Source organism: Alexandromys fortis, unplaced genomic scaffold (assembly GCF_014885135.2).
Source record: "Alexandromys fortis isolate MF-2015 unplaced genomic scaffold, M_Fortis_MF-2015_v1.1 scaffold_229, whole genome shotgun sequence".
In the NCBI taxonomy this organism is placed as follows: domain Eukaryota; kingdom Metazoa; phylum Chordata; class Mammalia; order Rodentia; family Cricetidae; genus Alexandromys; species Alexandromys fortis.
Genome location: NW_026068122.1, coordinates 1644270 through 1655634, shown reverse-complemented (window position 1 = coordinate 1655634; position 11365 = coordinate 1644270). Strand labels below are relative to the sequence as shown.

Below are 11365 nucleotides of genomic sequence, written 5' to 3'. Positions count from 1 at the left end.
GTACTTTTGCTCACCAGTTGTCCCAGGTTTTGTCTGAAGGAGCAGACTCATCTTCATGAGCACAGGCAGCTTGGGAACTGACACAGTAAGTCAAGTTTTGTGATATTGGTGCTATAGTTTTAGATAATAAGTCTCCTGAAATACTTTAAATTGTACATCACTTTTTACAACAGTCATTAAATTCATTGAGGAAGATTACCAGGGAAACAAAGTTATGTTATTAATAAAAGCAATATGCATAAGTATTGCATGATTCAAAGTACTACAACCTGCCTAAAAGGACATTGTACACTATCACAGAAAACCAGGAAAAATAGAGCACATAAATTTTAATAGTGTAGATTTTCCTACCTCTCTATCTTAAAGTACATATTAGAATATTTTCCTTTCATTTTTCATAACTGATGGTTTACATAAACCCACATTTTATCCATTGGATGTACCTAATTTCCACAAGAAATATATATTAATAGCTAGTGTTTTTATTTTCATAAAACACTGATGAAGTTATATTGCACACAAGTATGTACATTTATACAAACAAAATAAAATAAAGGTTTGTGGAAAAAATGTTGATTACTTAAATAAAATGCAGATGCTTAAATGCAATACAAAACTTAATAAAACAATTAATTGGAAAATAAGGGTAATACTTTTGCATTGTAATCAGAAGAATGCATTGTAACTCCATTTGAATGAAATCAATTGATAGGTATACTCCCTGAATTTCTAAAAAAATAATAAAAATGTTTTTATTCTATAGATTTAGTAGTCATGGATTTCTTGACAGTGCATGGTATTGTTCTATGTTTTTATTAACAAAATTTACTATGTAATTTCCATAGAACTTAAAACCTGTCTACTCAGTCTTCTGATGGCCAACTTCATGTCTTTATTCCTTAAAGTATAGATAGCAGGATTTAAGACAGGAGTGATAACAAAGTCAACAATAGCGAAGAAATTATCCAGGAACTTAGTTGGGAAAGGCCACACATAGAGAAACATGCATGGAATAAAAAATAAAACCACAACTGTGATGTGAGCAGATAAGGTGAAAAATGCTTTGGATAAATCAGTTGAAGAATGTTGCCGGACAGTGACCAGGATAAAAATGTAGGACACAATCAGGAAAAAGAAGGTACACATAGATATGAAACCACTGTTGGCAGTGACCACAAATTCTAGTTTGTAAGTGTTTATGCACGCAAGTTTAATGACCCTTGGAAAATCACAATAAAAGCTTCCTATGTTATAGGGTCCACAGAAGGGTAAATCTATGACAAAAATAAACTGAGAAATGGCGTGAATCATACCTATGGACCAAGCAGCTATTACCAAAATCATACACATTCTATGGTTCATAATCATGAGATAGTGAAGAGGCTTACAGATGGCTGTGTACCTGTCATATGCCATGGCTATGAGCAGGACCATCTCCACTCCACCCATCACATGGATGAAGAACATTTGTATCATGCAACTGTGGAAGGAAATGACTTTACAACCAGTAAAAAGATCAGATATCGTCCTCGGAACTGTTGTAGATGAAAGGCCCAAGTCGATGAGTGATAGATTGGCCAGTAGAATATACATGGGGAAGTGTAAGCGGGAGTCAAAAATCACTGTCAACACAATGAAAAGGTTTCCAAAAATGATTCCACCATAAAATAAGGAGAAGAAGAAGCAAAGAAAAACCTCCATTCCAAAGGATTGTGCAAGTCCCAGCAAAACAAATTCAGGTACAATAGAAGTATTTGCTTGACCCATTGGATCAGAAAGTAGGGAAGACACTGGAAAATCCTGAAATACAAGATAAATTAAATTTAGAAGCATCAAAAGTAGATTAAATATAAGTAATATTAAATCAGTAACTGTACCAGAAATGAAGCTCAAGAGTAGAACATTTGCTTAGCAAAGGGTTTATACTAAGAACAAGTAATTTTTAGTGGGTAGACTATTTATAAAATACTTGGAAATCAGGGTACAAGAGATGTATTAAGGTTGGAAAGAGCTCAACTCAAAATGATGCATTACACTAAATTATATTAAATGATATAACATAGTTTAGGAGATAGCTCATAAACTCAGATAAAACACATTAAACAAATTCAAGAAATTCAAGTAAAAATTAAAAAAAGGATATTGAGACTGTGGATTGTATCCTGATTACACTTTACTTTACAGCTAATATCCACTTACGGGGGAAAATCTTGGTCCTACCTCCACTTGATGTGCCATTCTGTGTTGACTCTCATGGCCCTTTTATGAGTGGAGAGGGGGGAAGAACGGATAGGGGTTGGTAAAAGGGAGGTGGGGAAAGGAAACAGGAGGAGAAGAGGGAAGGGAAAACTGTGGTCAGTATGTACAATAAATAAAAATTAATAAAAAGGAAAAACAAACAAACAAAAAGTTATTGAAAACTATCATAAGTGAATACAGCATTCCAGAGAATTAAAAAATTCAAAGTTAAAGAAATAATTGTTAAACTGTAATATAAAATAATGAAATTAAGTGAATATCATGAATTAGAATGCAATGTGAGTTCAGACATTTAAAACTTACTTATTACATATGTAAGTTGAAAAAGTGACTCCATGATATAATGCTTTTTTCTTAGTATGTGTTGGGTTTGCTCCTCTGTTAATAAAAGAAAGAGGGAGAAAAAAAAAGAGAAAATTTTTTTATACACATACTCGTGACTCTGTCAAATCTAACATGAGTTAACCCCCTCTCTTTCTGTTTCTCTCTCACACACACATATAAAGCAATGAAATATGATAAAATACTACTTTCTTGTTAAATGAGAGAATTTGCAATTATATAATTAGCAATATTTATTATTATTATGAGGTCATTCAGAGTAACCAGTCCTAATCAACACAAATTATGGAACAAAATCTCAATGGAACAGATTTATATATAAGTCAAATAAGGTAAGATAGATTTTTAACCCTTAATGTTTAACCCCTAAGGTAAATTTAAAATCATATGTCAAGATTTTATCTCCATACCTTTTAGAGAAAAGCTTTTCCTTCCAGAATTCTATTTGTATAAATGGTATCTTCCAGAACAAATACTCATCACACTTTATTGACCATGATAAGACTTAAAGACAATTTGAGTAAGAAAATTAGGTATAAGTATGTTAAATATATAGTTGTCTATAATAATAAAAGAAAAATTGATAATAGAACTTACAGTAACATTAAGATTTTTCTTTAAAATATTTATGGGAAGCAAATTGCATAGTCCATAATCTCTAGTGACAATAATAGTTTTTCTTTTTCTCAGCTTTTAATTCTTTTTTTATTTGATTGCACATATATTTATATCTATTTTCCCTCAAACATCAAATGATCCAGACATTTAAAGGAATAACAGGTTTACAAGAATTTTTGAAAACAAGGATTGAATCATAACTGATGAAATATAGAATGTTAATAATTTTATTGCACATTTTCATGTCATCAATGGTATTAATTAAGGCATGGGTACAGTGAAATCAGTAAAGGGCTTTGTATAATTCTATCCTAAGATAGAAACTTCTTAGTACATTCCATCCAGGCAGTAACAAAGCATGTCTTCTGATTTGCGTTCATCAGGGTTAGCCATTCTGAATGAATTCTGGTAATAATAAAATAACAATAAGGAAAATGGATGTTCTTGTGCCCTCATTAAGATTACTGTGAACAAGAATAGTTTTGTGGTGTGTGGTAATAAGAAAGGCACAATGTGCTCACTCTGCATAATAAGACTGTATGAGTTTCCATGGGTGAACATTTGGTAATGGTTAACCAATTTATATGCTCTTCCCTGAACAAGTCTATTTCCCCCTCTAAGCATTACTTAGTTACTCTAATCATTTTTGTAGGGACGAGGCTTTCCCCTTCCTTGTTAGTAATCAATTGGTTTTGTCCATGTTCAACAACTGATGAAAGAAATAATTAAAAGAAGAATGATACACCTAAAAAGAAGCATTAAAATGCAACAGGGCAAGAAGAGTAAATACTTTGGTAAGAATCTGGAGGCTAATCATTTGGAATCCTTCCTCTTCTATAATTTGCAACAATTTTGGCTAACTCTCAATTTCTCTATTGTTTCCCACATTAGCCTATGTAAAAATTCTTCTAAGAATCATTAAAGTTTTTTGATAATGTGCTATTTATATTGTGGAACAATTTTGCCATGTTAATATATTAATCCTTTTGTTTCTGAAGTTGAAGAATTATTGTGGTGCTTATAGATAAGTATTTCATAGTTTTAAAGTAGAATAAAATATATACCATATTTCAGCTTATAAAATTAACTACTGACCAAATAAGAATCAATATTTGAATTACATTGATATTTTTAGAGAGCTTATTATTAAAAATTATATTTGTCCTACAGAATAGGTGATAGTTATATTTTTAAGACAAAGATCATAAACTATATGAACTTACTTGTTTGAAGACTTTTTCATTTATAGTATGTATTTTGTTTTACTGATAATATTCTATTTTTGTAAAATGCTGTGTCTGCCTTAAAAATATTTGGAACTACTTGGTGCATAGAGATGTTCTGCTATCAGAGTCAATAAAATGTTTTGAAGAACAGCTGGAGGAGAAGACATACAAAGGAAGAATAAAAATGGGTTGGAAAGATAGAGAAAAGCAGTAACAGGGAGAAGTAGAGAGAATCCTGAAGCAGAAACAAGGAGAAGAAGGTGATGATCAGAAAGAGGCGCACTGTACAACTTTAAGGTGCCTGTTATGTTTTTAAAGAGTGCATATTATGTATTATGAACTCCTCATTTAGTGGATTTCCATGTACTGTGTTTTCATATGTTTACTAAAAAGATGGAGAGCAATAGAGTAGCTGTGTAGTAAATAACCTCTGGCATCAAGAGAAGATAAAAGGTTAAGAATGTGCATGAATGGATGTGACAGCAAAATATGAAGGGGCAAACTGGGTGTTTTATAGTTTTGGTGATTCAGCTCACTTACAGAACACTCATCGTCCAAAAATTACAAAGTTATTGACCAAAATAGGGCTTTATCTTTCCAGAAGAGTTTTGTTTATCCTGATTCTAATATTTATAGCTTTCATGAAGGTAATGTAAAACCTAGAAGTCTAGGAAGTTGTTTTTATTTGTTCAACAAAGCAACACGTCTAGAAAACTATGCCTGGAACACATAGGGAAATTTCAATAAAATATTTCACAAAGTGTATTTGTAAAAATAGGTACAAAACTGTTCATATAAAGCATAAAATTATAATTCTTTCCAAAATACAAAAAAATTGAATGTAATACATTCTTATACTTGCTGCTTTCTAGTTATGGTTGAATTATAAAATGTAGATGATATGTGATCCCCCTCTGCCTGCTGTGAATGTGTTTCATTACCACTGGCTAATAAAGAAGCTGCTGTGGTCAATGGCTTAGCATATTTCTAGCTAGCTCTGGAGTCTCACTATTTTACAAATTACTGAGGTTATTATTATACATTATTGTTAAATCTAGATGGACCCAGAGAGCTTGTTTGCAAAAATAGTAAAAAAAAATGTAAGAAAACAACTTCCCAGTTTCATATCAAAACGTGAAAATAAAAACAAAAGCAAGAGAGAGAGAGAGAGAGAGAGAGAGAGAGAGAGAGAGAGAGAGAGAGAGAGAGGCACAACAATTCTTTATTTCTCTTTCATCAAGAACTGTTGATGATGGCATAAAACTCCTAGGAGTCCTTCAGGACCCAAGTTCCCATTGTATTTGAAGTTTTTCCTGGTGGGGGTCACTTAAAATTTGTCAGTCATTGTAGCCCTAGGAATAGGTACCTCTTCAAAGAAGAAATGAAAATACATGCTAAGCAAAGCATACTATTGGGAATCATGGTTTTACATGAAAGTAGGAAAGAACTGTGAGGAAACATATCTAACCACTTGATTCTACATGATACACTCCAGTATAAGGAAATAGCAGAGACCAGATGTGTGATCAACACAATTGAATATGAATTTTACTATTATTTGAGTGCTACAAAAACAGAAATATATGTATCTTGAAAAATCTCACACTCAAGAAGCAAATTGAAAAATATCAAAATTGTGAGCGTGGGGTTTATTATTTAAGACAATACAATGAAGTCAATTTGAAATCAAGAAAAAACAATGTGAAATGAAAGGACAAAAATACTTTTGATAGGTGTCATAATTCTTTTACAGATGGAAATTTAGAGAGATAGAAAAATGAAAAAAAAAAACTATGATGGGAAGGTTTTAAAAGGAAAATATCCCTTACCTTCTGTCAAAAAACGGTGGTGCAAATTTAGGAGAAGGAAAATTCAAGTAACTTATTCTTTATCTTTATAAACAATGCTCCTGAAGAAGTTATATTCTACATATTTTTATATTGGCAGAGAAGATAATTAATTGCTCAGGAGAGTGACCCACTGATGCTCTGGAGGCAGTCAACACCCAACTCATTAACAATTTCTCCTGGGAATTGGATTTTGAGTCACTGTTTCCCCAAGAGAGAAATATCAAAAGATTTGCCTGGTTATGTAAGATAGAAAGTAAGAAGAATCTGAGGTAATGTATTAATTATTATAAAATAACTTCCTTTATATGTGATAATCTTATTTTGTGAATTGTTGGAAAAGGGATAGAAATATTGCAGAGGTGGATAACTACCTGTATCCTGGACTAATATATCAAATTGAAAATGATCTGAAACTCTTTATCTGAATACACATTTCTGTTAGGTTTTAGTAAGTCAGAACACATATATTATCTCATTTTGAAAGGTTTTGCCCATCAATACTGAAATGTGCTGCAAAACCAGAGAATGAAAGTGTATTTGAATGTTATTACTTTTATTATTTGAGTCGATTGACTTTAAGTAAAATTTATAAATCATTAGGTTAATTTGTTCAGAGATTTTGGAAAATATAGGAAGTTTTTTAAAAATTGTTTAAATGAAGAGTCTAGTTACCAGAGGAGATCATCATGCAGCAGAATATAAATAAATCCAGAAGAACAATCTTAGTGGGTTTTGTCAGTCAAGCTTGTGTTTGTCTTGGATGTTCAGTGAGAATCTTAGCATATTGAGGTTTTATTGAAAGAATAATGGCTCTGCCTTAATTTACAAGTGTGATTGTTTAAGAAAGTGTTTGTTTACATTGGTACTTCATTTTCTCTTGTTCAGAAAAAAGGAAAAAAATTATGTTGATAAAGGAGGAATGCTAGTTGATCCAAAATTAATTTTTGCAATATGATATAAATTAAATGATATAAGTTAAAACTGGGGAATATTTCTGTCAGACATGTTTTTAAATTAAATATGTATAATCTCTTATACATATAAACATTCACACATACATAAATTTAGGGTTTTAGCCATAATAGAATGAGCATGTGAAAACCTTTTTGATGGTTTGAATCGGTATGAACAGACTCATTTGTGTGAATACTTTGCCCATAGAGAGTGGCACTACTGGAGTTGTGGCCTTATTGTAGTTGTCATGACCATTTTCTAGGAAGTGTGCCACTGTGGAGACAGCTTTGAGGTCATATTCTCAAACCATACCCAATTTGACGATTCACGTGCTTCTGCCTGAGGATCAAGATATAGAACTCTGAGTTCCTTCTCCAGTACCGTGTCTGCCTGTTTTCTATCAGCTATGCTGATAAGGACCTAAACCTCTTACTTGAAGCTAGCTCTAATTAAAAGTTTTCCTTTACAAGAGTTGCCATGGTCATGGTATCTCTTCACAGCAATAGAAATCCAAACATTGAGACCCTTGGAATCATTTTACTCATTGTTGTCTTTGTGATGTTTCAGCAGTGAGACTTTGCTGATGTTCAAACTTAAAATACAACAAAAAAGACAGATATTGGGTAACAAATTTAGAATGACAAATGTTACCTTGCTCTCTACCATGAAGAATGAACTAAACCTCTGAAATGTAAGCAAGTTCCAATTAAATTATTTTCTTAATTAAAGGTCCCATGGTTATGTCTCCACAGTAGTATAACACTCACTTAGACAATAGTTGTTACCAGGAATTGGCAAATTGCTGTGATGGCATAACCATGCTATTTGTTGAAGAAATATGGAAGACTTTGGGACTTTGGACAAGAAAATCAAATAAAAACTTTAAACAAGGCCATTCTAGTGGGAACATTAAAGACACTGATGAGGTGATTTGTACTGTGTGTGACAGAGAAAAAGAGAGAGAGAGAGAGAGAGAGAGAGAGAGAGAGAGAGAGAGAGAGAGAGAAAGGCTCAAGAAGTTTTATCTGGGAAGAATATTAATATTAGAGATGATTCTGCTGTGGTACATCTTTCTGTGTCCTATGAATTTATTTAATTACCACTGGATAATAAAGAAGCTGATTTGGCTAATAGCCAGGTAGAATAGAGTCAGGCGGGAAACTCAAGCAGAGCCAAAGGGAGAAGGAAGGTAAAATTGAGAAGATGCCAGAGGCTACTGTAGAAGCAGGGTGTGAGGTAGCAAGTCACAAACCTCATGGTAAAATATAAAAATAGAAATTGGTTAATTTATATGTGGTTAGACAGTAAGACACAAACAGAACTGTGCTCCACCTTGTAGGATTGTCACTTTTGTGGATGAACTGTCATTTCTCTTTACCAAGGTATTTCTTTTTTTTTTTTTTCAAATAAAATCTTGATTAATTTTGATGGTATTCATAGCTTTTCTTCTTCTATGGAAAGAAGAGTAAACCCCATTTCCCAACATAGAACATCTCCTGGTTTTCATTCTGAGGTCAGCACATCCTTGAAATACACCAGCTGATTTAATTTAGAAGTTTTACTATTGTCAAATGTATGCAGCAGGTGTTCCCTTCTCATTAGCATTAGTATTGAGAAAATTCAAGGTTAATAAAGCATTATAAAATATATCTCTGGAGTATTTATCATCTCTTTTTATTTATTTAATATATCATTTCTAATTCAATTTGATATTTCTATAAATGTCTGACCAGAAGGATTGTTTGGTATACCTGTAATATGCTTTATATTATAATAAGCAAAAATTGTTTCATTTTCTTAAAGACATATGCTGGAGCATTGTATGTTTCTATTTGTACAGGTATACTCATAATGGTCAAAATTTCTAGAAAATGTGTGATTACTGAATCATCTTTTTCTGAGCTCAAAGAGGTTGCCCATTGAAAACCTGAATAGGAATCAATGTTGTGGTATATATTTTAGTTCTCAAAATTCTATAAAATTAATCATATCCATCTGTCAGATTTCATTCCTTTGAGTATCCTTTGTGTTGCTTCCTATAGGAGGTCATGTTTGGATATATAATTAATAAGCAGGGCATCTTATAATTTCTTTGGCTTGTTGCCATGTGTTAGAAAAATCCTTTCTTAAGACTTTGCTACTGCTATGATGTTTTTGAAATTTGGTGTTCTTCAGCACATTTCCAATCAATAATTGTTCAATTTCTGTATTATCTTGTTCTAGAGGAACTGGCTGACCTGAATGGGGTCATATCTTTGTTAAGTATATGGGATGATACCTATTCCTGATTATATCTTGCATTTTAATAACGAATAAAGTAAATTCTGTATTATCTTGTATCAATTCAGCACTTTCATTATGTGCACAACTCTTTCTACATAATGCCAATCTGTTGTGGAGAGGCTCTTTAAAATCCCTTAGTACCATGAAAATAGCATATAATCCTATCTTTTGGACAGAATCATAAGGATGTTGTTCTACTTCACTTAATTTTTCTGATTTGTATTCTGCCTTTCCTTATTTATTTGCATTAATATAGAATTTAGCAGCTCAAGTTATTTGTGTGTTCCATACAATAAGAGAAATGATCTAATTTTTTCACTTTATAAGTCACATTCTTTTGCTTTGGGGGTATCTGTTGTTAATCTCTCTCTAAAATTATGCAAACTCTTTGTCGTGGTTCATTTTCTTCCCATAATTTGTCAATTTTATCATTAGTGAATGTTATTACAATTTCTGCTGGGTCTATTTCTGTTAATTGAAAAAGCCTTACTTTTCCTTTTACAATTAACTCAGAGACATTTTCCACATAAGTTTTTATTTTTTTTAGTAGGTTTAAGTGGTCAAAAGATTCATTCTAAGCGAATATCTTGCATCTGCATTAAAATTCCTGTAGGGTAATGTTTGGAGTATAATATAGCTGGAAAGCAGTTAAGATTCAGATCCACTTGATCTACATGTGCCTCATGTAATTTCTCTTCAATTAAAGTCAATCCACTCTCAACGTCAGTTAATAACTTGGATTATTTAAGTCCTTAGTAACAATCTAACTTTTTGTTTTAATTAATCAGGTTATCAGGTTCTGTTCCAATATTGGACCCTAGATGGGAAATGTTGCCTAGCAACCTTTGGAAGTCATTAAGAATCTGCAATTGATCTGCCCAATACCTTTTGAGATATATTTTTATAATCCTATTTTATAGCCTAAATAACTAATAGAATCTCCTTTTTGTATTTTTTCAAGAGCAATTTGTAATACCCCAAAAGGCAAATTTTTCTTTACTTCTTCAAACATTTTTACTAAAGTCTCTTCATTTGAATCAGATAGCAAAGGATCATCCATGTAATGGAAAATTATAGATTGAAAAAAATTTTATTTATAATTCCCAATGGCTGACTTACAAAATATTGGCACAGGGTTGGGCTAATTAGCAGGCCCTGCATGAGAATTTTCCATTGATATCTTTTAGCAGGGTGAGCATTATTGTAAGTATGAACTGTAAAGGCAAATATTTCTGTCTTTGTTTTTAGTGAAGAAACAAACTTTTATATCAATAACTACAAGAGGTCATTCATTAGGAAATAAGGAATGCAAAAGAATTTCAGATTATTGAGAGCCCATTGGCTGAATCACCTTATTAACAGCTCTTAGATATGTTACCATTCTCTGTTTTCCAGATTTTTTTTTAAACAACAAATCAGAATTAAAAGAAGTGGTTGATTCTTTAATATTCTGAGCATTTAGTTGCTTCTGTGGTTGCTGTTTCAAAGACTGTGGTTACTCTTTTGTTAAAGGTCATTGCTTAATCCATATAGGTTTCATAGTTAACCATTTTAAAGGTAGTACTGTTGGTACCTCTGAGAGTTCATCAGATGTTTATCTGTTTTTTTTTTTTTTTTTTTTTTTGCATGAAAAATAGAATGCTGCTGAATGGTACCCAAATGCCTGTTGTATACCATGCCAACACAGCAGCTCGGCCAAAAACGTGAATAGAATGGTTTGCCAAGTAAAAGAAAACATAACAAATTGGTAATGGTTTCTATCTTGACAGAAACTGAAAATGATCCCTCAATGTGTGGCCACTCATGTGGACACATAAAAATGTCTTAGAAGCA

General features: G+C 32.1%; 1 protein-coding gene across 1 annotated transcript; it reads right to left on the bottom strand.

Moving 5' to 3' along the window:
* Nucleotides 1-828: 828 nt before the first annotated feature.
* LOC126490483 (olfactory receptor 4F17-like) lies at nt 829-1767 on the bottom strand. The gene has a single exon (XM_050125414.1). It carries the CDS (start codon nt 1765-1767, stop codon nt 829-831), a length of 939 nt encoding a protein of 312 aa, XP_049981371.1.
* Nucleotides 1768-11365: the final 9598 nt, after the last annotated feature.

Coding starts and splice junctions, on each gene's coding strand:
- LOC126490483 (XM_050125414.1), bottom strand. CDS start 1,767: ATGGGTCAAGCAAATACTTCTATTGTACCTGAATTTGTTTTGCTGGGA.